At 45.3% G+C, this 25287-nt stretch overlaps 2 protein-coding genes across 2 annotated transcripts in view; one reads left to right on the top strand and one right to left on the bottom strand.

The window, feature by feature from the left end:
• TPK1 (thiamin pyrophosphokinase 1) overlaps positions 1-17633 on the top strand; it is a 284463-nt gene extending 266830 nt beyond the window's left edge. Inside the window, exon 8 of the mRNA XM_054385135.1 lies at positions 17508-17633. Within this exon, the coding sequence (XP_054241110.1) occupies positions 17508-17626 (119 nt within the window). The 3' untranslated portion in view covers positions 17627-17633. The remainder of the gene's footprint in view (positions 1-17507) is intronic.
• Positions 17634-19147: 1514 nt separating this feature from the next.
• Positions 19148-23216, bottom strand: SEC61G (SEC61 translocon subunit gamma). Its single transcript, XM_054384951.1, has 4 exons — positions 23153-23216; positions 22109-22208; positions 19616-19718; positions 19148-19298 (listed from the first exon to the last, which is right to left on the bottom strand). Exons 2-4 carry the CDS (start codon positions 22200-22202, stop codon positions 19289-19291), a joined length of 207 nt encoding a protein of 68 aa, XP_054240926.1. The 5' UTR covers positions 22203-22208; positions 23153-23216; the 3' UTR covers positions 19148-19288.
• Positions 23217-25287: the final 2071 nt, after the last annotated feature.

Below are 25287 nucleotides of genomic sequence, written 5' to 3'. Positions count from 1 at the left end.
TGCAGTATTTTGGCCTTCCTTAAAGGTCCTGCTTTGCTGGAGAATCCTATGACTACCTATGGTTACCCTTTCAAAGCACCATGCAGAGGTTTATCATAGAATCAGAGAATGCACTAGGTTGGAAGGGACTCTCAAAGGTCATCTTGTCCAACCCTGCTGTGCTAAGTAGGGACATCTCCAACTCAGTCAGGTTGCTGAGAGCCCCATCAAGCCCAGCCTTGAATGTCTACAGGGATGGGGCATCCACAACCTCCCTGGGCAACCTGTTCTAGTGTCTTGCTACTGTAATGAACTTCCTCTTCATGTCCAACCTAAACCTACCCTGTTCCTCTTTCAAACCATTGCCCCTTGTCCTATCACTACAAGTCCTTGTGAAAAGTCCCTCCCCAGCCTTTCTGTAGGCCCCCTTCAGGTACTGGAAGGCAGCTGTAAGGTGTTTCACAGAAGCACAGAATGTTCTGTTCCAGAGACTTCTCTTCACCAGGCTGAACAGTCCCGACTCTACCTGCCTGACTTCACAGGAGAGGTGCTCCAGCCCTCTCATCATCTTTGTGGCCCTCCTCTGGGCCCACTCCAGCAGGTCTGTGTCATCCATCTCAGAAGTCATATAACTTCACTTTTGCTCACAGCTTTTAGGCTTGACACTTTTCTGCTTGTGTACCTGTAAATCATCTCTGCACTTGAAAATCTCTCACCCAGGTTTCACTCTTGCATGTGACAAGACATGACAAACCTCTTGCCATACACTGATCTCACTGCTTCAGAGCTCATCTGTAGAGACCTTGCAAGGTTCTCCAGCTTTTCTTGGAAATGTTGGTATTTCTAAACTCATCCTCAGCCAAGCTCAACTGCATGAGCACAAAGTTAAATGCCAGCTCCCACACTTGGGTCACAACAACCCCATGAATGCTCCAGGCTTGGGTCAGAGTGGCTGGAAAGTTGCCTGGCAGAAAAGGACCTGGGGCTTCTGGTCAATCAAAGGCTGAATGTGAACCAGCAGTGTGCTCAGCTGGCCAAGAAGGCCAACAGCATCCTGGCCTGAATCAGCAATACTGTGGCCAGCAGCAGGATCAGGGAAATGATTGTCTCCCTGTACTTGGTGCTGGTGAGACCACACTTCAAATACTGGGCTCACTTTTGGGGCTCTCACTACAAGAAAGACACTGAGGTGCTGGAGTGTGTCCAGGGAAGGGCAACAAAGCTGGTGAAGGGTCTGGAGAAAAGGCCTGGTGAGGAGCAGCTGAGGGAACTGGGGGTTGTTTAGTCTGGAGAAGAGGAGGCTGGGAGGAGACCTCATTGCTCCCTACAACTCCCTGAAAGGAGGTTGGAGAGAGGTGGGGGTTGGTCTCTCATCCCTAATATCAGGTGATAGAATGAGAGGAATTGGCCTCAAGTTGCAGTGGGGGAGGTATAGATTGGATGTCAGGAAAAATGCCTTTGCTGAGAGTGGTCAGGCATTGGAACAGGCTGCCCAGGGAGGTGGTGGAGTCATCAACCCTGGAGGTGTTCAAAAAGCATGTGGACATGGCACTTTGGGACATGGTTTAATGGCCAGAGTTGCATTATGTTGAAGGTTGGACCTGATCATCTTAAAGTTCTTTCCCAACCAAAACAGTTCCATGACTAGTTAGAAACAGCATGGGAAATAAACTCCTACACCTACAATTCTTCGGTAAAGAGACACTATCATACTCATATCTTTTCAACTCTACTTATTTCTATTTCTAACACTTATGCCAATGCCACACCTCTGCAAAGCTGCAGTAGTCTGCTGGAGATGGCAGGTTAATCAGAAACCTTTTACAGTCCTGTTTTTTTCATCCCTCAGATACTTTTGAGAAAGATGTGAACTTTAGAGGAACTCAAGGTGCTGTCATTGTTCCTAGAACTAACAGAAATGTTTTACCAGTAGTTGTAGCAAAGTTTGGTTTCCTTTGGAGATAGTTTTGCTTTAAATAAAACATTCTCTAGTTGCAAATTAAAGTATTTCACATCTGATGATTTTAAAGAATCAGTTGCATGGTTAATGTCCATGCAATTCTGCTAGCTATTACTCATTTTGGGAAGTGACCACAAAACAAGAAATAGTGGAAATTGTTGTGCAAACCAAATGGCCATGATGGAAAAAAATGTCAAACAAGATCCAATCATATCTAGTAAGTTTTATTTTTCAGTTCAAAATAGAATTAAGAAAGGTGGCTTCTCTAGCTATTGATAAGAATGTTTCTCTTATGATTTATCTCACACTCTACAACTACCTGACTAGCTCTATATACTCACTCTGCAACTCCCTGCGAGGAGGTTGCAGTGAGGAGGGTGTTGGTCTCTTCTCCCTAGTAACAAGACACAGGACAAGAAGAAATGGCCTCAGTTTGCACCAGGGGAGCTTTAGGTTGGATATGAGAAGAAACTTGTTGACTGAAAAGATTATAAAATACTGGAGCAGGCTGCCCAGTAAGGTGGTTGAATCCCCATCCCAGGAGGTGTTTCAAAGAGGCAGAGATGTGGTGCAGGACATGATTTAGCCCCAGAGTTGGTAGAGTTAGATAATGGTTAGGCTGGATGATCTTAAAGGTCTTTTCCAACCAAAACGTTTCTATGATTCAGACACTGATAATAAATGAGGAACGACAAAATTTTGAGGGTGACAGTAATTTCAGGAAAGACAACATCACAGGCTACAAACCATTTTTACTTTATAGAAGCTCCCCATAGCCTACAAAAGAGAGGCTATTTGAAGACGCATTTCCTTACTTAGCAATTGCAGCCATCAGGCTCTTTCAACCCCAAGTGCTAGAAATTAGTTGGTGTTGGCAGGAGCAGACAAGCTGTAATGTAGTTGGCTCAGTCTTTCCTTTTACCTGTGACTAGTGGATTCGTAATTCCTTTTCCTTCCCGCTTCCTGCAGTGCGTTAGGGGTGGTTTATTGCTAAGTGAAGCCAATGTCAGGTCCTCCATACAGTAAAGCTGAGAGCCTGCTGACATGCATCACTGTGCTGTGGTGTGACTATGGCAATCCATCTTGACCAATCTGTTTGGAAATTCAACTGCATATAATCAATTGTAGTCTTAAAACTTTAATGTCTTTGACTGCACCATGTAGCACTACATTAATTTAGTGGTACATTCAGCCTCTGCAGTTGAGGGTCAAGAGCTTACATCACCTGGCCTGGGCAGTGCCTGACACAATGCTGCACCATTAATGCAAAAGCTTTTGATTCCTCTTACTACAGGCAGAAAGCAGCCCTGCTAGGGCAGTATTCCCTAGAGGGGAAGCAGGAGAAAACATCCCCCAAACCACTGAGTCCTTAACAGTCACAGGGCCTGGAAGAGCATGAAATGTTTCTGCATGTAGAGGATGCATTGCTAGCCAGTGTGCTAATGGAGAGAGGGAAGGGAAGAATTAAAAAAGGCTTTTCAAAGGCCAAGAAGAGGAAGCACAGCAACACAAAGAGTGTTGTTCAGATTGGAAATCATTACTGGAAATCAATGAGACTTTTCCAGAGTGCACAACTAACTAAAGGATCCTCAACAGCATGTTTTCCACTCAATAAAGTCTTGGACAGTCAATGAGACTTAGAACTTGTCTTTAATGATGAATCTGCAGGTGCTGGTTTCTTCTTCCAAGTGACTAGCTATAGGATGAGAGGAAAGGGCCTCAGGTTGTACCAGGGGAGGTTTAAATTGGATTTTAGGAAATATGTCTTTACTGAAAGAGTGGTCAGGCATTGGAAAGGGCTGCCCAGGGAAGTGGTGGAGTCACTATCCCTGGAGGTGTTCAACACCCGTGGACACATGGCACTTTGGGACATGGTTTAGGGGGCATGGTGGTGTTGGGTTGACAGCTGGCCTTAGTGGTCTTAGAGGTCTTTTCCAGCCAAAATGATTCTATGATTCTATCTTCCTATTCTCATTTTGGGTACAAGCATCATATAGAAGGTGTTTGTATTCAGCAGCATCAACAACAAATCTGAATCTTGTACCCAAACCCCAAGCAAACAGACAAGAACTTCAAAGGAGCCCTGTGCACTAACTCACTGGTTCATAGACATGATGGACACCACTCCTGTGCCCTTCCTGAAGCAAAGTCCTCTGGTGGCTGAAGTGGAGGCAGGTATTACTAGCTAAAATGGGCTTTGCTGTGCCACAACTTACCATTTTGTTGTTGTAAATGGATACATTTATAGTTTGGTAAGAAGGCAGAGTGCAGAGACATGTTGGGAAAAAAAACTCTTAACTTTTGGAGGTCGTAGAGAGCCATCCAACTGAGTGACTCTGAACTAAAACCAGTGTCATTTCACAGATTTCAGCAGGTTGGAAGGGACCCTCAAAACTCATCCAGACGCCTGCAGTGAGCAGGGACATCTTCAACTGGATCAGGCTGGCTAGGGCCACATTGAGTCTGATCTTGAATGTCTCCAAGGACAGGGTCTCAACCACATCTCTGGGCAACTTGTTCCAGTATTTCATCACTCTCATTGTTAAAGAACTTCATCCTTATGTCCAACCTAAATCTGCTCTGCTTTCAAATCATTCTCCCTCATCCTAACACTACAAGCCCTTCTAAAGAGTCCTTCCCCAGCCTTCCTGTAGGTCCCTTTCAGATACTGAAATGTAGCTATAAGGTCTCCCTGGAGCCTTCTCTTCTCAAAGGTTGAAGAGCCCCAATTCTCTCAGCCTGTCTTCACAGGACAAGTGCTCCAGCCCTGTGATGATCTTTGTGGCACTCCTCTCGACCCGCTCCAGCAGGTCCATGTCCTTCTGGTGTTTGGGGCCCCAGAGCTGGATGCAGTACTCCAGGTGAGGTCTCACCAGAGCAGAGTGGCAGAATCTTCTCTGTTGGACTGCTGGCCGTACTTCTTTTGATGCAGCTCAGGATGCCATTGGCCTTCTGCGCTGGAAGCGCACATTGCTGGCTCATGTCGAGCATCTCATCCACCAGCACCCCCAAGTCCTTTTCTGCAGGGCTGCTCTCAATCTCATCATCCTCCAGCCTGTGTTGATATCAAGGGTTGCCCTGATCTAGTTGCAGGACCTTGCATTTTGCCTTATTGAACCTCATGAGAGTCTCCTCAGCCCACCTCTCCAACCTGTCGAGGTCCCTCTGGTTGGCATCCCATCATTCAGTCTTATCATTGTCATGCTCCTGTTGAATTTCATGTTCTGTCTCAGTGATCGCAGCAGATAAACCTCATTGGATTCCTGTGAGCATGTTTGGAGGAGCTGCATCTCCATGAATGTCAACGAGTGCTTAAAGTTTCCATGCAAGTTTGAAGATAAATGGAATAGAATTAATAAGTGTCAGTAATAGCTTTATAATTGAAATAGTATAGACATTAGAGGTACACAGGGTGTTAGTAATCATATTAATTATTTGCTAACAGAAAGACAAAGTAATAAAATTAAAAATCAAAAAGCTTAGTTGTTCACATGCAGATCTAGGGGGACGTTTTGTAACAGAAATAATTGCTTTTGCTTCCTCCTCAGGGTGATATTATCTGTGTCTAATTGTTTTTCCTGAAGAAAGCAGAGCGATCTGAAATTCTAAGGCAGGCACAGCAATTGGAAGGGTGAAAGTAACCACGGTTTAGCAAGCTCTTACAGCATCCCACCCCAGTGCTGTGAAAGGAAACAGTGCTGCTAGGAAAGGAAAAGATAAATGGAATTACTCTTCTATTAGAGGTGTAATAGACTTTATATTAGTTAGTCACCTATGCTTAGAATAGATCAGCTGTCAGGGAGATGAGCATGTACCTTGTGAACTGTCAGGAGAAGATCAGTGTGGGGCTTTTTAAATAATAATTACCCACTTCCAGAGAAATAGTTTAGACAAAAGCACAGCTTTTTTATTGATGGTGCCTTTCCTGCATGTAGGGATGGATATTCTAGTTTGTTCTGTTCATTTTTCCATGTAAATGCAATATCATATTTCCATAAAACTCTTTAGGAAATGGTGCTGTTCAGTATGAAGGCTTGCATAATAAAACCGTTTGTCAGAGATTTCATTTGATGAGAGTCAGTTACTTATAATAAAGTGCTCACACACAGAATGGTAGGGGCTGGAAAGGACCTCTAGGGAATTATCTCAACTAACCCCACTGCTAAACCAGGGTCACCCAGAGCAGGTTGCACAGGAACACATCCAGGTGGGTTTTGGAAGCCTCCAAAGAAGGAGATTCCACAACCTGTCTGGACAGTCTTCTCCAGTGCTCTGGCACCCTCACAGTAAGTTTCCCCTATGTTTAGGTGGATCTTCCTGTGTTCCAGTTTGTGGTCATTGCCCCTTGGCCTATTACTGGGCATCACTGAGAAGAGTCTAGTCTCATCTTCTTGTCCCTTTACAATTTGATCAGATCCTCTCTCAGACTTCTCCAGGCTAAACAGCCCCAGGTCTCTCAGCCTCTCCTTTTCAGAGAGATACTTCAGTCCCTTCAGTATCTTCCCAGCCTCTGTCTGACTCTCTCCAGTAGTTCCCTGACTCTCTTGAACTGGGGAGCCCACCACTCCAGGTGTGGCCTCATTAGGGCAGAGTAGAAGAGTCAAGAAGGTAGGGAGAGGCTGCTGCTTGTATTAAAGACTGGCAGTGCCCTTGCCCTCTGAAAGCCACTCTGCAACCAGCAGTCCTGGGATTCAGTGTGGCAGGGTACACAGAAGGTGTAATTTTTCCTTCTGCACCCTGACCAGTGCTCAGAGGTGAAGACAACTGTTTGCTTCCTTGTGGTCAGAGGAGCTCTTTGAGCACCAGATTCACTATTCTGACATGGTGTCTGGGAGCAAGAAACCCTGTAACTTGTGACCCAGAGAGTCCAGTGCTCCTGGGAGCCATGGACTGGGGTAGTTCTGGTGATGGCTGGACTTGAGGGGGAAGGGTTTAAATCTGCAATATGCTTGAACCCCTCCCAGAGTTGAGATCTGCTTTGATCTTCACTACTGTAACATTGCATGCTGCTTACAGCCACCTTGCTTCCTGCCGCAAGTACTAGTTCTAGCTCACAACTGTTCAGTTGCTCTGCTTCCTGCCCCTACAGAACATGGCAGAAGCTGGAGTTGAGGACTGAGTCTTTCCAGAGCTTTGTCAAATTCTATTTAATTTTGGCACTACAGCCCAGCAACAGAGCAACTTGTGCAGCAGAACAGGACTCTGGATATGGAGCTGAGCTGATGCTGGCAGCAGTGTTATAGAGGAGAAGTGAGGCTGCTTAAATTTGGTTTTCAGAGCTGACTAGGGACTGGCTTCAGATCAACTCCCTTAGGAAAACCACATCCCCACTAGAGGGAGAGGAAACAGAGCAGCACTAAGTTTGATGGCAGACCTGCCGCTGGGGACTCTTCCTACGCACTGGTAGGCAGCAGAAGGGGTTGGCTCAGAGCGCTGTGCAGTGTTTGTGGCAGTGCTGCTGTTCTCCTTGCAGCAGCTGAGTGATGTCCCCATGTAACACAGGCAGTCTAGGTGTTGGCTGAGCAAATATCCATACAGCCATCTTCCAGCCACAGGCCCAGTTTGGATGTTACAGGAATAGTCACTGCCTCTGCACATCTGTGCTAGCCATGGGAACAATGCTACCATGCAGAGGCTGGGGGACTTGTATTATTGTGTGTCTTTTTAAATCCTCTTTTACTGCCTCTGCTTCTGAATTGATGAATCTCAACGTGACAGAATTTATCAGGATTAAAAAAAATAGAAGAGAAAAATAATTAACTCTGTCTTCTGGTTAACTAATACTACACTTAAAAACCCATTGAAGGACAGATAGACATCTGTGAGAAGCTGGTTTTTTTCATCTTTATAGAGCTGGGAAATGATTGTAGCTAGAGGCAAGATGCTGATCAAGGTCAGTCCTAGATCTGGTTGTGTTGAAAAGCTTTCTGGTGCCAAGTTGCTCAAAGCCTGAGTACTTGAATGAAATGTACTAGCCCTAAGATTTGGGTCAGGAAAAGAATGTCTCTCCCCTCAAGGGCTGTCCTGCTGGAAAGCAGTTCCATGAAGAAGGACTTTGGAGTGCTGGTGGACAGTAAGTTATCCATGGGACAGCAATGTGCCCTTATGACCAAGAAGGCCAGTGGTATCCTGGAGTGCATCGAGTGTGGCTAGCAGGCCAAGGGAGGTTCTCCTGTACCTCTACTCTACCCTTACTGGGATCACATCTGGAGTATTGTGTCCAGTTCTGGGCTCCTCAGTTAAAGAGGGACAGGGATAGAGAGTGTTCAGCGGAGGCTACAAGGATGATGAAGGGACTGGAACATCTGTCTGGTGAGGAAAGGCTGAGGGACCTGGGGATGTTTAGCCCGGAAAAGAGAAGACTGTAAGGAGATCTTATGAACGTTTATAAATATCTGAAGTGTGGGTGTCAAGAAAAAGGTGCCAGGCTTTTTAATGGTGCCCTGTGATAAGACAAGAGGCAATAGATACAAACTAGAACAGAGGAAGTTCCGCCTCAACATGAGGAAAACTTCTTTACTGTGAGGGTTCTGGAGCACTGGAGCAGGCTGCCCAGTGAGGCTGTGGAGTGTCCTCTGGAGACTTACAAGACCCATCTGAATACATTCCTGTGTGACTTGCTCTAGGTGATCCTGCTCTGGCAAGGGGGTTAGACTCGATGACCTTCAGAGGTCCCTTCCAATCCGTACCATTCTGTGTCCTTTTCCCTGGTCTCTTCTTCCTGTCTCCAGCAGCTAGTTCATGAGGCATGTAGGGGGAATTGATTCCTTTCTTTCACTTGCCAGGATCATTTGGATATCTTCCTCTAACACATTCAGTGCATTTCACCATTAGATGCATCACATCAACTTGGCAGTGTGGCAGCCTTCAAACTAGCAAGTATTTTTAGGCTCTGTGCCATCATGTCAAACCAGCACTCCAGCCCTGCGTGCCAAGACAGAACACCATTGTTTTTAGCTCATCTTGGGTTTCAGTGTTGTGACAGATTGCCATTCTCAGCTTCATGTGACTAAGTCATGTCTCTAAAGCGTGGCAGCGTAATAGGATGATGCCTGCTATGAGGTGTCTCATGGATAAGCTTAGAACTAAGACAATTCATTAGCAGATGCATCTCAGCATTACTCTGGCTCCTTTTTCTCGTGAGAATAGCGTTCTTTATCTCCCAACACAAAGCAGAGACAGGCCAAAATAGCAACAAGTTATTTTGTCTAGATTATATACAAGATCTCTGCAGTTGTGACTGTCAGACTGAAGCTGTATTTTATTTCTGCAGCTGCTTCTTCAGTGCTCTAACACTTATTAATAGTACCTGTCACTCAAACAGCCCCTCAGAGTTGGAAGTAGTTAGATATACATTATACAGTTAGTGGAAAGCACTAAAAACTGAAGTAAACACTCTGCTTCTTACTGACTAAAACAAACTCTTCACATTGCTTCATAACCTGGCTTGCCTTTAGTGTAGCAAACAGTCTTCTAGATCTGGAGGTGTTTCAAAGCCACAGAGATGTGGTGCTGAGGGACATGGTTTAGCAGCAGACTTGGTAGAGTTAGAGGATGGTTGGACTTGATGATCTTTAAGGTCTTTTCAAACAGAAACAATTCTGTGGTTCTATGATTCTATCACCTAGTTCCCTGAATTTCTTTGTACTTATATTTTTGGCAAATCCCTTCTTCTGTTGTAGTGTTGGTGCAGTTTTATCATATCTAGACTGGAAAAAGAGTTTCCAACAATTTCCATGTTAGACTTCCAGACAGCAAAGGTGCTAAAGTGATTTTGAACAAACACTGGAGCACTTCTTGTTAGTAGTGCTAAAATGCAGCTAAAATGCTTCTACTAGCCACAGAAACTTCCTGCAGTTAATGATTTAGGTTGATTTTGGTGTGAAGCAGTAGCAGCAGAGACATTAAGTGTAGAAAGGGCTCTACTTCTTAGCATCATTTTTATCACCATATCATTTTAAATTGCCACCAAGCAGCTGATGTGACAGGAGGAGTTTGAGCTATTCTTACAGCGCTACCATGATTACAAAGCTGAGGGGGAAAAAATGGGTGCTGGAAAAAAAATGTGAAAACTTCTGACATCCATTTGCATTTCTGAAGGCTCACCCCACATGGGTGGTTTCTACCCAGGGTGGAACACACAGTTGTGTTAACATATTTTTTCTCTTTTAAAATGAGCTCATTAGGCCCTGACAGCCAGTGCATTTGTGCTTACCTCTTGAATTCCCACCAGTGGGAGGTCAAGCAGCCTGTGCTGCAGAGCCCCTGCCCAGAGTCATTGCCAGCATCTAAACAAGTTAGAACAACCACCTGGCTCTGCCTGCTGGGTCCCTTTCACTCTGTATCCTCCTGATGCTTGCCTGAGCCTGCTCCTAAGTATCTGTTGAGATTAAACTCCCCAGATTTCTGCACTACAAAACCAGGTACCAAAAAGTTACAGTAGTTTTAACAACTGCTCCATGCAATCTCTGCATATTCAAACCTGTGCTCGGCCCAGAGGAGATCTGTGCCATGACAGGCTAGCCTGTCCCCTCCCAGCAGACTCCAGCAAGCCTTTGTGGTACTTCTGTGTTGAATGAGTTCGTGTTTTATTGTAAATTACTGTGATTTGCAACTTCCAGCTTTGCAGTTCCCACTGCACGGAGATCAAGGACCCAATTTGCTTCCTTTGTATCCATCAGTGTAAATCAAGATTAACTCCAGTGAAGTCAGTCTATTCACAAGTGTAAAACTAGGAAGAATGAAAGGAAAATCAGCCTATAAACTGTATGGTTTTTATTTTTAAAGAGCAAAATGAATGCTGCTGCTCAGCAGACATGGGGTGGCTTGCAAAGTACCAGCTCATGCGTTACTAATGCATCTCCATTTAAATGCAGATTTTTTGCTCCCAACACAGAACTTCAGGGAAATCCTCTCCAAATAAACTGTAATAGGATACCAAATGGTAATTCAATATTTCACTTTAACTTGTGTTTCAGCTTATTGATCCTAATTTTTCTATCATTTTGATGCAGCATATGCCTAGGGGGAAAAGGGATTACATTCACTGTAATAAGGCTTTTAATTAATAATTAATTATTTTGATACTCCAAACATCCAGTGGCAATCTGCTCATCTTCCTGTACCTATTTCTGTTTTCAGTGGTGTGACTTTCCATAATTCAAGAAGTAATTGAGACACAGCTGAGAAAAGGCAGCACAGTGTACCATAGAATGGTCTGGGTTGGAAGGGGCCTCCAAAGGTCATCTAGTCCAACCCCCTCTGCAGTAAGCAGGGACGTCCTCAACTAGATCAGGTTGCCCAGAGCCCTGTCAGGCCTTGCCTTAAATGTCTCCAGGGATGGGACCCCAACCACCTCCCTGGGCAACCTGTTGCAGTGTTCCACTATCCTTATCATAAAGAACTTGTTTCTAACATCCAATCTAAATCTACTCTTCTCTAGTTTGAAGTCATTGACCTTCGTCCTATCACTACAGGCCTTTGTAAGCAGTCTCTCTCCATTCTTCTTGTAGGCCCCCTTCAGGTACAGAAAGGTCATGATTAGGTCTCCCTGGAGCCTTCCCTTCTCCAGGCTGAACCCCAGCTCCCTCAGCCTGTCTTTGTAGCAGCCATTGAGCACTACCCTCTGGATATGACCATCCAGCCACTGAACAGTGGCTGAACAGTGTTATTCACTGAACAGTGCACCCATCAAATCTATATTTGTCCGACTTGGCAAGTAGGATGTTGTAGGGGACTGTGTCAAAGGCCTTGCAGAAGGACAGACAGATCACATCCACAGGTTGTCCCATGTCCACTGACACAGTCACTTTATCATAGAAATCCACTAGGATGGTCATGCCATACCAGGGTATCTCTCTGGGACATGCTTCCTGTGATGCAGGTTTGTTCTCAGGCATTTTTGATAACAGTAGCAAGGCCCTGACTTGTTGATGAAATTGCATGAAATGGGGACACTTGTGCTACACCTCTGCATTTGAGGCTTTCCCAAGGGCTTCAATCTGCCTGCGTCTTTGGATAGAAGACACAAGGTGTGAGTCTTTGGCTATTCTCACACCAAAATCACTTCCTTCACTAAAGCTACTCCATGGTAAGGAAGGACTTGCCCCCCCCAACTTTCTCTTCCAGTGTGACCATTAGGTACTGCAGTTAAAAGCCTCTCTCTTGACTCTCTGGGATTCACTGTGGTTTTGGTAAAAATACAGGGAAAACCAGAGGCCCTCCTTGTTCAATTAAACTTTTCAAATTCATAGAATGGTAGAGGTTGGAAAGGACATCTGAAGATTGAGTCCAACTCCTCTGCCAGAGCAGGATCACCTAGGGGAGGTCACATAGGAACATGTCTACATCTGGAAAGTCTCTAGATGAGCCTCCACAACCTCTCTGGGAAGCCTGCTCCAGTACCCTTACGCTAAAGAAGTTTTTACTCAAGGTACAGTTTGTATCCATTGCCCGTCTCCAGACTAAACAGCCCCAGGTCTCTCAGACAGATATTCCAGCCCCTTCATGATCCTCATAGCCTCCATTGGAGACTCTCTAGTATATCCCTGTCCCTCTTGAACTGGGGAGCCCAGAACTGGACACAATATTCCAGACGTGGTCTCAGCAGGGCAGAGTAGAGGGGCAGGAGAACTTCCCTTGACCTGCTGGCCACACTCTTCTTGATGCATGCCAGGGTAGCACTGGCCTCTTTGGCCACAAGGGCACCTTGGTGCCGCATGAGTAACTTACTTTGCCCTATGTGGTATGTTTAAGAAGAAGGGGTTTTGTCTGTATATGGCTCCTTTAAGTCCTGCTTAAGCTCAGGTTTTAAGATGTACATGAGACCTTGATATAAACTCTCTTCAGCAGACTGAACTTTTAAGCATCCCAAATAGTACAACGAGGTCACAGAAATCCTCTTTGTAAGTCTACTAGATCTTGAATGCAGGTACTGAGGAATAACCTGATATTGAGCATTCTGATTCTACAGCACCTACCATGACAAGACCCAATCCAGTTATAATTAGTTCATGCTGTTTCTCAGTTTCCAGGCTGAAAGCCTGCAGCATAACAGTGAAGACATTGCAAGCAAAGCTTTGGTCCCATTTTCAGTGCCATCAGCTGAAAAATAAAACTTCCAACCATGGCAGAGGTATAAAATCATAAGAGATTTTTAAATACTTTGTGGTGTTGCTTTGGGTTGTTTGTGGTTTTAATAGAGCTTTATTAGTCACAAGGTGCATTTTGATAACATTTTTGAATGTTGACTGAACGGCAACCTTAATATTCATCAGGTTTCGAATCTTACACGTGAGATTAACTTTTTCCATGTGTCATCCTTAGAATTGTGTATTAAAAAAATAAAAATTATCCAAAGACAAGCAATGAAATAGTGGAAATGGGCAGCCTCAGGGTAATGAGACCTCCTTTGTCATCTAATTTGCTCAGCAAAAGGGCTGGCTAAGAAATAATGATCTTTGTGATTATGTTCCTTTGGGAAGCTCACCTACAAGTCCTCATATTTCTTCTCTAAATTATTTCCAACATTCTTAACCCCTGGCAGATTCGACCACCTGCTAAACAAACTCAAGCTACTAGAAAAACAGGCCTCCTCTACCACATCAAAATAAGCCTTGCCAGATTCAGACTGAATTAGTGATATGTTGCAGCCCATCAGACAGAAATTAGAGCCTGTTGTAACTGGTAAGAACACAGGGCCTGCCCTACAAAGGTGTCTCACAATAGATTTTGGTTTTATTTAGTTTGGGAGCTTTATACCCCCTAAGAGGCAGGAACAGAATTTGATTTTAGCTCTGAAATCCACAGCTGTCAGACTTCAAAATGACACCACAGAACTACTAGTTAGTTACCTTTCCATGTAACCACTTGTGACCCCCATGGCTTTCCTTGAAGGCACGGCCACCCAGGCTCAGTGCCACTGAGACATGCTGACTTTATAGACGGAGAGTAATGAAAAAGAGTGCAACTACCCTGGAGGAGCTGGGTAGAGTATTTTTCTCATCAGCAATCTATTACCAGTAAACACAGTTTGACTGGAACCAAAGCACTAAGCAAAATCTCAGGGGGAGAAAAGTCTCTAAGGCTGCTAGAAGGGAGAGTGTTGTTTCCAGTGAATCACTTCTGGTTTATCCAAATCAGCTCTTGAAGCTTCGTTCTCAGTGAAAACCAGAAGACTGCTATGATCTAAGAGAAAATTTTCACTCATTCAAAACAAAACCTCATTAGAGAACTCTCAAATTACTATGTTGTTGGGTTTTGTTTGTTTTTGTTAAATCCTTTATAGCAATCATAAAATCATAGAATGGTTTGGGTGGGAAAGGACCCATCTAAAGATCATCTAGTTCCAACCCCCTGCCATCAGCAGGGAACCTTCCACTAGACCAGGTTGCTCAAGGCTCATTTTTGGTATCCATCAAAACTATAAATCCTCAATATTAGAAAATAAAAAGGTTGTTTTCAAAGAGTGTTTGCAAAGGAAGGGAATTTTCCCATTCTTTGGAGCTGAAAAATAATCTGAATAACAATAATGGGCTGTGGCGTTTTCTGTAATAGCTTTCTCCTGAGGTCTAGGCTCTTGCTAGGACTTAACAAGTCTGAAAGCTATTTAAAACAAGGGAATGGATCAGGTATGAACTGATAAAACTTTCTACTTCTTTGAACATGTAAACTTCACATCATAAGACATGACACAGCAGGAAGTTTTCCTAGAAGCAGTAGGGATGTACATTGTCTTACTTCCTCTACTGGCTAAAACCTTGGTTTTTAGCTTACTTACTGTGTTCGTATACTGGATGGCAAGCATGCATTTTTAATTGTGTTAGATGAAATGTTGGCTGGTTGTGAAACCAAGTCCTTGGAACGGATCCATTTGAGCCCCGTGAATCAGCAGCACTGCGTAACAGTCTGCATTTCTCCACCTTAGCATTGCAAATTGAGCCTTGCAGAGGGGAAAAGCCAGTGGAGAAAGATGAAAGGCTCCATCTAGTGGCAAGAGCTTCTTAAGTAAAGCAAAAAGGAAAAGCGATTTTCACTTCATTTTATGCATGAAGAAATACTGCTGCAGATTTTGTTTCATTAAGCTGCCATGTTGTTCTTAATTCTTGCCTTCTACAGAGCCATTATTTCATATGCAAAGCTGAAGCATTAAGAATTATTCTGACAGTCTTCAGCAAGGAGCAATGATGCTACATGAGTGGATTTATACAGAAGAGCTGATCCACAAAGTTCTTCTTCCCTCCCCTCCAGGCTTCAATATATAGTAACAAAAAATGAGTAGTTTCAGTGTCAACACATTTTTAAAACAATTTAAGGTTCTTTCTTACTTAAAACTTACTGGAAACATTCATAACTTGACCATACCTTATCACTCTCCACTACCTGAAAGGAGGTTGGAGCAAGGTGGGTATTGGTGTCTTCTCCCTCGTAACAAGTTACAGGACAAGAGGAAATGGCCTCAGGTTGCACTGGAAGGGTTCTCAGAGACTGATACAGGCATCCCAGGGAGGTGGTTGAATCCCCATCCCTGGAGGTGTTTCCAAGAGGCAGAGATGTGGTGCTGAGGGACGTGGTTTAGCACCAGCCGTGGTAGTTAGAGAATGGTTGGACTCAATGATCCTAAAGGTCTTTTCCAACCAAAATAATTCTGTAACGCTTAACAGGGAACTCTACCTGTGTGTTTCCTCATCTTCATTAAATGACCAGTTTACCTGCAAAGGGTGAAATCTGGGTTGTCAGGCAACTTGCTCTAGTACATCAACTTCTGGCAGGGCATAACGCCATCAGCTTCTGCTGTCTCTTCCAAAGGCATTTGCCAAAACTCATTCATCCTCCTTCTCTTCAGTTCCAGATTAGTTACAAGGGTGGGAGCAGGAAAAAATAGTAGCAAGCACAGATTTGGCAGGAGACCTCAGCTACCTTGTATGTCCTACCTTTTTGTCATTTTCATTTCCAAACAGCTTGCCAACATCAATTCCTCCTGCACAGCAATGAGCAGACAAGTGTAACATGCATACTAATAGTAAATTGCTACACCCCAATTTACTACAGCCCATGCTCACATCCCCAGCTGGAATATCTGTCTCCTGTGCAGATCAGTAACCAGAGATTAATTTGTTGGTTTGCATCTATTTGCAGTGGGCAACTTGGTGTCCAATCCAGAGGATTCCACCTTCAGTATTAACACAGGGTTTGCCAGTTCTGACACGACACACAGACCTGCTCATCTCCCCACCTGCAGCTCTCCTTGTGAAGGAAAGCTTGTTTGGCTTGTTTTACAGACTAAAAGGGTAGTCTTGAAGTTCTTACTCTCAATCTTTATATAAGCAAGGACTAACACAGAACTAGTCTTAAGAGTGCCTTTGGGGAAGTTCATGTTTGCAAAATGCAACCAATGCCATCTCCAGAAGGGAGAAAAATCATAGAATGGGAGGTGTTGGAAGGGACCTCATGTTGAGGTGGAACTTTCTGTGTTCCAGTTTGTATCCATTGCCCTTTGTCCTATCACAGGACACCACTGAAAAGAGACTGGCCCCCTTTTTGACACCCACCCTTCAGACTATTATAAACATTCATAAAAACCCTCCCTCCTCTGTCTTCTTTTTCCAGACTAAAAAGCCCCACATCTCTCAGCCTGAAGAGAAGTTAAACTCCATTTTTTTGGTTACAGGGCAGCTTGTATCGTTAGTCTGATTGTAGGAAGTCTTTGTTTCACTTATAAGACACCATCCAAACCACCACCAAATGGTTATTTAAAACTTCACAGGTATTTCAAAAATTACCATCATAACTGCAGTTTAGACTGGATAGTAGAAATAAATTCTTTACAATGAGGGTGGTCAGACACCAAACAGATTGCCCAGGGAGGTCATGGATATCCCCTTTCTGGCAGTGTTGGAACTAGATGATCTTTAAGATCTCTTCCAACCCAACCCATTATATAAGTCTATCAATCTATGAAAATTGGCACCATCTGTTTGTTTAGAATAATGCCTTGGTTCCTAATGTAGGATGGACATCTACCTCACTAGGCATGCCACAGAAGAAGTCCTGCAAAGTCACTGCCTTCAAAGCAAAAGTTGTTAAATAGTACCACTCATAACTAGAACTGTTCACATTTTAGGAGATTATAGGCTTGCTGCTGAGCTAAAGCAAATCTCCCATTTGGAACTACAGCAAGGTCCTCTGCCTCGCTCTGCTTTAAATACCTTGCCTTAGTGCTGCCGCTGCTCGAGCTGCTGCTAATGAAACATCCAATTTCCAGATGTGAAACTCTGAGGAAACATTCACCAATCTGCTTTTGTAAAAATGTACTGTAAACTCAGAATGCTAATTTGGGGATTAGGCATTGATTTATTCCCTCTCCAGGTCATTGGATAGTCACGTGAAAGCCTTCTAATTAATATTTAATATAGCTCTTTTAGATTATGTTTATCAGGACTAGATTTACTCAGCTGTTTGTTTGGGATTTTTTTCCTGTCTGTGGAAGCAGCACTCTGTACAACAATAAATGCATACCCATGCATTGGTTTCCAGAGTACCACTAAGTTCCTTCCCTGTCTTTCCACAGCTCACCAGGTGCTGAAGTTTGGAACACTGGTCAGTACTTCCAACACCTATGACAACTCCGGAATCGTGACCATCGAGACTGACAAGCCTTTGCTGTGGACTATGGCTATCAAAACATAAGATCAGCTACAGCTGCCTTTCCTGATAGGAATCAGTTCCAATCCCTGCAAAATTTCATTGAATGACGACAGTAAAGCTGTTCTGAAGATACAAGCAGGCACTGTTTCTATGTACTGAATGGCAAATAAGTCTGAACTAAAAGTCACTTGAGACCAAATCAAGAAGAGTAGTAATAATTGAGTACTTCATGCTGGTACCTCACACTGTTCAATCAGAAGACACATGAGCTGCCACCCAGTACAGTCACACACAAAATGGAATGTAAAGAAACTGCTTCTGCCTGTTTAGTTAGTTCAGACTATTTTTACTAAGTATTTTATTCCAATACCAAACTATATTTCGTCTTTTGCCACCAGGAAGTACACTCTAGAGTTAATTAAAAGGTGACAGCACTCAAGTAGATTCATAGAATGGTTTGGGTTGGAAGGGACCTTATAGATCATCTAGTTCAAAACCCCTTGCCATGGGCAGGAACACCTTCCACTAGACCAGGTGGCACAAGGCCTTGTCCAACCTGGCCTGAACACCTCCAGGGAGGGGGCATCCTGGGCAACCTGTTTCTGTGTCTCACCACCCTCACTGTAAAGACATTTTTTTCCTAATATCCAGCCTAAGTCTACCCTCTTCCAGCTATAAAGCCATTGCTTCTCATCCTATCACTACAAGCCCTTGTAAAAAGTCCCTCCCCATCTTTCTTGTAGGTCCCCTTCAGGTCCTGAAAAGCCACTACAAGGTCTCCCTGGAGCCTTAATCCCATTTTTCTGCCCTGGTTTGCGACATATATAGGTGCTAGTGATGATTCCTCAAGAGTAATTACTGAACTTTTCTACTTATGGAGCAAGTTTCTGTACTAAAAAGCTTCATTTCTGCTGTAATGCCAGTATCAGATTTCCCAGTACAGAGTGCTTTTAAAATCTGTAGCATTGTAACTTCTCCAAGTACCAAATGCTTACAATAAGCTTTTTGGAGTGAAATATAAACATCTTAATCTCAATCTGAAAAGGAAGAGCACTGCATCTACTAGAAGTCTTTGCAGGCAGTTTTTAAAGTTAAAATAGTCAATCACTTAATAATGGAAACTTCCAGATTAACAAATGCAGACCCCTTTATAATTCTATGTGCGGTTGTCTTGCAGAAGCAGTATCCAAACCAGATTCCAGCTGATAGACTTTGAAACCACAATTGGCAAGGATGCAGTAAAGCTGCTTTCTTGCTGTCTGCTGTTTATTGAGCTTCTGCAGAGGCTGTATAGTTGTCACCCTTGGAGGTTTTCAACATTTGACTAGATAAAGAGTTGTCACCCTTGGAGGTTTTCAACATTTGACTAGATAAAGCCTTAAGCAACCTCATCAGAGGGCAGCAGTGCCCCAGCTTCGAGCAGAAGGTTGGACTAAAGAACCTCCAAGGCTCCTACCTACCTGAATGGTCCTGTTATGGTTGAAAAAAGTAACAAAACCAAACCAAACAATTAAAACACTACCACTGCTAAAGAAAAAAAGTCTGTAATGCAGACAGGTATGGTTGCATACAGTTGAAAACAGGAATAAGATGAGAAGCATGTTTGAAAACCCAAAAACTGAGCTTGTTTAATAGCAAACAGGTAACAAAGCTGTGAAATCTTTGCAGCAAGTGTCACGACGTCTTGTTCTTCATGATGAATATTCAGCCGCCTCTGTTGAGAGACAAAGTCATCAGTTTCAGCTAATCAAGTGATGCCATCTGAACTCTTATGTTCCCACCACTGCCTTGTTAGGACAAATATTACCACCTTAGAAGTTTATCTCCTGTTTTCAAACATTTCTCCTTGCCAAGACGACCACTCTTGCAAGTCACACATCAGGGAACAGTATTTAACCTGTTCCAGTGCCAGAAGAGGACTTGCATCCTCTGTTTGAAATTTGTTTTTAAAAAGGTGTGTCTTTAAAAGAATGTTTAAATAGGTAAATATGAACACACATCCCAGTGAAACTGAAGATCAGATCTACTCACACAATGATATTGTTGATTGGGATGTGGATCAGCTTGACAAAGAACCCAATAAATCCCATTATGGCAAAGCCAATCGCTGTCGCCATGGCAATCTTCTGGAACTCTGCAAAAAAAAAAAAAAAACAAAAAACAAGCAATTCAGTCTAGGAAGCCTGGTGTGCTGCACACTGGAGATGTGCACTGCAGTGGCTGAAGGAGAGAGGTCTCATGAGGAAATGGGAGCATTAACATGGGAATTAGTTCAACAGCAAACTGCATTGACCATGAGAAATACATCCTCTGTTTGGGAGGACCAGTGGGATTTTAAGAGAAAATGTTTTCCACAGAGCATAGCTAATCTCCATTTTTCGAAAATAATAACTAATCAGAAACACCCACAGCCTGTAACAATTCACAGAGTTCTAATTCCATCACTGTGCTACTGAGAGTGTTCTCAAACACTGGAACAGGCTCCCCAGGGAAGTGGCTGAATGCCCATCCCTGGAAGTGTTTCAAAGAGGCAGAGATGTGTTGCTGAGGGACATGGTTTAGCACCAGACTTGGTAGAGTTAAAGAGAATGGTTGGACTCCATGATCTGAAAGGCCTTTTCCAAGCAAAATCATTCTATGAAAAAAATCTATGGAAAAGAGAAGACTGAGAGAAGATCTTATGAATGTTAATAAATATCTGAAGGGTGGGTGTGAAGAAGAAGGTGCCAGTCTCTTTTCAGTGGTGCCCTGTGACAGGACAAGGGGCAATGGATACAAACTGGAACATAGAAAGTTTCACCTCAATATGAGGGAAAACTTATTTGCTGTGAGGGTGATGGACCCCTGGTTGTGGAGTCTCCTTCTCTAGAGATTTTCCAGACCCATTTTGATTCAATCCTGTATGACATGCCCTAAGTCACCCTGCTTTGGCAGGGGGGGTTGGACTCAATCTTCGGAGGTCCCTTCCAACCCCTACTATGATTCTATCCCTACAGGCCCTGTAAACTCCCAATACAGTATCAAAAATGGAAGAGCTGAATTTATGCCTGTCACAGGAGGGCGGCATCCTAAGTTCTTGCAAAAATCAAATGCTTCATTGAAACTCTTACTTAGGACAGCAATCACAAAGTGGACTAAGAAGGTCAATAGCCTCTCACAACCCTGCCAGTCTGACAATGAAGCTCCTTACTGATCTCAGAAGGTATCAATGAACTGCATCCAAAGTATGTGAACACAGCACTGTGACTGTTGTCATTAGGGACAGCCAGCTGCATTCTGGTTATACTACAGCCTCTCTCCATCACCTTTGGGAAAGTCCAAAAACGTTCTTCCAGCAACAAAGTTCTTCCTGTCCCAATCAGGCAGTCACTGACAACAGTGAAAATGTTGAATTGGGCACCATGAAAAGCAATCCTAGCACCTTTCCAGTCTCCTAAAATTGTCTTCTCCAAGGTCATGTAACAGGCAAGTTTCCTCCAGAATTCCCCTCAAGCTGGCTGCAACCAATCCAACTTTACTGCTGCGTTTGTCTTTTCAAAGTGATCTTCTCAGATCACTTCATACATGAAAATTAGGACTTGCCTGCCTCAAAACAGCTGATTTCAGCTACTCAGCCTGTTTCATAACGGGAGCTTTATCACCACTCCCACACACCTAACTGACTACCCCCCAGAAACCTTCAAGTCTATTCAACCCAGAACCATAAATCCATTAAAACCCAGAAAACTGCTGAAGTTTAAATCCCATCTTAGAATCAGAGAAACATCCAGGAGAAACAGGTCACATAGAGAAAGGCAGATGGTAAGCTGTAAGATGTATCACAGAATGGTAGGAGTTGGAAATGACCTCTGAAAATCAAGTCCAACTCCCAGGCCAGAACAGGATCACCTAAAGCAGATCACATAGGGATGTCCAGGCAGGCCTTAAAAGCGTCCAGAGATGGAGATTCCACCACCTCTCTGGGCAGCCTATTCCAGTGCTCTGCCACCCTCAAAGAAGTTCCTGCTCATGTTTAGACAGAACTTCCAATGTTCAAGTTCATGCCCATTACCTCTTGTCCTGTCACTGGCCCCATCTTCCTGACATCCACCCCTTAGATGTAGATATAAACATTAATAAGATCCTCCCTCAGTCCCCTCTTCTCCAAGACAAACAGCCTCAGCTCTCTTCGCCTCTCTTCATATGAGATATTTGAGGCCCCTCATCATCTTAGTAGTCCTGTGCTAGACTCTCTCCATTAGTTCTTGAACTGGGGAGCCCAGACTTGGACACAGTGCTCCAAGTGAGACCTCACCAGTGCAGAGTACAGGGGAAGGGGAACCTCCCTCAACATATTGGCCATCCTCCTAATTCATCCCAGGATGACATTTTCTTTCCTGGCCACAAGAGCACACTTGCCAGCTCATGGTCACCCTGTTATCTACCAGGACTCCCAGGTCCTGTTCCTCAGTGCTGCTCTCCATCAGGTCAGCACCCAGGCTGTAATGAAACAAGGATTGTGCCCCCTTTGGTTGTGTGCTTTACCTTTCCTGTCAGGCTTGGTGCATCTTTTCACAAGTCGTATGGAGTCTTTCACAAACTGACGGCTGGGTTCCACGAATTGCATTACCTGGTCCATGATGATCTGCAAAGATGAATGGGATTAGTATAGGTGGTGCCACACAGAGACCAAGAAAATTTTTAATTACGGAAGAAGCAGTTACTTACTGAATTTGTAAAGCCTTAAGATAACCTAAAAAGTCACATGACAGCATAACTGGACTTTGAAAGATGTTTTGCAGAGGTGTCTTTAAAAAGACACTGTGTCAATACATAAAGGAGGGCCTACTGCTGACTGCTCAAAGTATGAGAAATGATGCCGTTCACCACAGAAAACAACAGCTCCATCACAACTTTCTTTTAGCTAATCTCCTGCACTGCTTCTAAGAGTGCCACAGAAGGCACTCAGATGGACCAAAGTGACTTGTTTCACGAAATCCCAGAGCCAAAACCTGATGGAGATCACCAAAAGCCACATCACGGCCTAATCTCATTCTCAAACCAACCAGCTGCCAGGGATGCCACCCCAACCAGGACAGCAGGCTCAGGCAGTCTGCGTTCATCAACTAGAACAGATCCCCTGATATGAAGGTTGCTCACACCAGAGCCTCTCACGCCTCCCTGCAACTGCCCTCCCTGTCACTGCAGCGCGCCCCCGCTCCCCCCAGCCTCGGAAGACGCTTCCAGGCTGCTTCGGCCCCGGACCCTCCAGCAGGAAGCCGGACCACGGGGCCCCGCTCCTCGGCCCCGGACCCTCCAGCAGGAAGCCGGACCACGGGGCCCCGCTCCTCGGCCCCGGACCCTCCAGCAGGAAGCCGGACCACGGGGCCCCGCTCCTCGGCCCCAGACCCCCTTGTGAGAGGCTGGCCCAGGGGCCCGCTGCCCAGCCCCTGAGCTCGCGGCCCCGAACCCTCCTGCGGAACGCCACTCCGATGGCCTCGCTCCCCGAACCCTCCTGCGACAGACCAGCCCGGAGGTGCCCGCTCTCGGCCCCTGAGCCGCGGCAGCCCCAGCCCGCAACGCACGTACCGATGGAGCTGCCGGGCAAAGGCCACGTCTCCCAGGAGCGCAGAGCGATGACGCAGGACGTGACAGCGGCGCGGAGCCGGTGATGTGTGATGTCACTACGCACGCGTCGGGCGAGTTCGTTTTGAGGCGAAAAGGGGGGGATTTGGGGCGTGGGTGCTTATTTGTCGGTTTTTGGTTGGTTGGCGTCTGGTTTTTTTTGTTTGTTTCTTTGGTGTTTTTGTTGTTTGTTTGTTTTTGGTGGGGGGATGGTGTATGTGTGCTTTCGGGTTTTTTCCTCCGTTTTTCTTACGGTTCCTGGCGCTCTTTCTCCCCGGCAGGGCAGCGATAGGACTGGGTGCGGCCTAGCAGCGTCAGAGAAGCCGTAGCCTCCCCCTCCCGCCGGTGAGGACAGCCCGGCAGCCGCCCGCGGCTGAAGGCCTCCAGAGCGGAGGGAGGCTGTAGTGTGTCCCAGCCGCGCATGTGGCCCGGAGGCTTGGGCAGCAGTGCCAGGTGGTCTAGGCTGAGGTTTTATGGCTGTTTTACAGTGAATTTGCCTCTCCGTGCTGTTGGGGTTGGTGTGAGACGGCACAGACAGGACACGGGCACAGCCGCGTGGATGAGGTGCGCACGCAGGGTTGTGCATGCGGCCGCTGCCGCTTGCCTCTTCCCTTCCTGCTTGCCGCCGTCGCAGCGGGGCCGTGCCATTAGTTTGCCTGCCGCGGAGCCCTGTAGGCATGCAGGCATCGGCGGGAACGGCGACCCGTGGAGCCGTGCAGAGTAGGCAGTGCGGGGAAGTGGAGCCGAGCGGCTTCCTCCGGTCCCCCCGCTCCCTCCTGCCTCCCCCGAAGTTCCCCCATTTGCCCCTCACTCCCTGCGTTGCAGGCTCCGGGTCGAGGGCGCCGCCCCAAACTGTGTGCACCCCGGCCTCTCAGTGACGCTGTTTGGGCCAAGGAAACGCCTGGGGTCTCACAGCCGCTTTCTTGACTGATAGCTCTACTTTTCGCAGGAGCTGCTATGCTTGGCTTTATGTTGTTGTCAGGTATTGGAAAACTCTTTTGGCGCTTTGACGTGGGCACCGGCTTATTATGGATCATTCTCTACTAGACATCTGTCTGCTGTATGGAGAGCTGGTGTTGTGACCCAGTGTCACAAGCTGAGCTCTTGGTCTCCTTGATGCCTGCCAGAGATGATTTTGAAGAAGGGTGTGAACATGGTTGGCATCATTCACAAAGGGAAACCTGATAGAGGAAGGCAACTTTTGTCACTTACTAGATGTACAACTTCCTCAATTTCCTTGACATGACATGCTGAGGAAATCTCTAGTGACATTTCTTCCCAGCCCTGTGCTAGCAGAAGGCATTGAATGCACAGTTTTGTCCCAGCCTAGACTTTGGTTCTGTCACCCTGAGGGAAGGGGGCATGTGCCTTCTGATAAGGGTGAGAGCTGTGGGTTGTCCAAATTGGATGACCTGAACAAATTTGCAAACAGCAAATGTGTGCAGTGTGGTTTTCACAACTCTTCTGTGTTCATCCAGTGTAGCTGGGTTTCCACAGGATGGCAAATCCCCACATCTCTGATGCCAGCAAAGCTCCAAGATCAAGCCCTCAGTATGAAGGAGGATGTGCTCTTCAACTAAATGGTTGCCAAACTTTCTGAGATGAGCAGTACCTGTCTGTGGATATTTTTTTTTTCCTCCTTGTATTCATTTTTAGAAATGCCTGAGCTGTTTCCCTTGGACAGACATACTAAACCACAAGAGCCTGAGAACAAAAGTCCATCAGAGAGAAGGTCCATCTGACCCTATACCCTGTCTTCAAAGTGGCCAACCATAAACATCTAAAGGAGAGTACATGAGCAGTGCAAGTCTGCTTCTGTCAGGGTGCTGGGGTGCTCTTAGGTCTTAGTGGCAGGGACCAGCCTTCCCTGGAACTCTCCCCCTTACCATCTCATGCCAAGGGCTCAGGGGATGTGTCTCAGCTCAGCTGGGGGCTTTGCCTGAGCTGTGTTGTAGATGAGGCTGCCTCTGCCTCCCGGATGGGTTTGGGACCTGCACTTCTCTCCTGGGTGGAGCCCTCAGCCCTGTGTCAGAACCTGTGATGCTGACCTCAGCATCACAAAGCAGAACTGTGCTCTTCTGTTCCCTGCACAAACCATG

The sequence above is a fragment of the Indicator indicator genome, chromosome 11 (genome assembly GCF_027791375.1).
Source record: "Indicator indicator isolate 239-I01 chromosome 11, UM_Iind_1.1, whole genome shotgun sequence".
Taxonomy (NCBI): domain Eukaryota; kingdom Metazoa; phylum Chordata; class Aves; order Piciformes; family Indicatoridae; genus Indicator; species Indicator indicator.
This window is presented reverse-complemented; position numbering and strand designations above follow the sequence as displayed.

What these genes read in the sequence shown, in the direction of transcription:
- SEC61G (XM_054384951.1), bottom strand. Translation starts at nt 22,202, where the DNA reads ATGGACCAGGTAATGCAATTCGTGGAACCCAGCCGTCAGTTTGTGAAA. An exon ending in CACCAAGCCTGACAGGAAAG is followed by an intron (nt 19,719 to 22,108) that starts GTAAAGCACACA and finishes TTTTTTTTGCAG; the next exon opens with AGTTCCAGAAGATTGCCATG.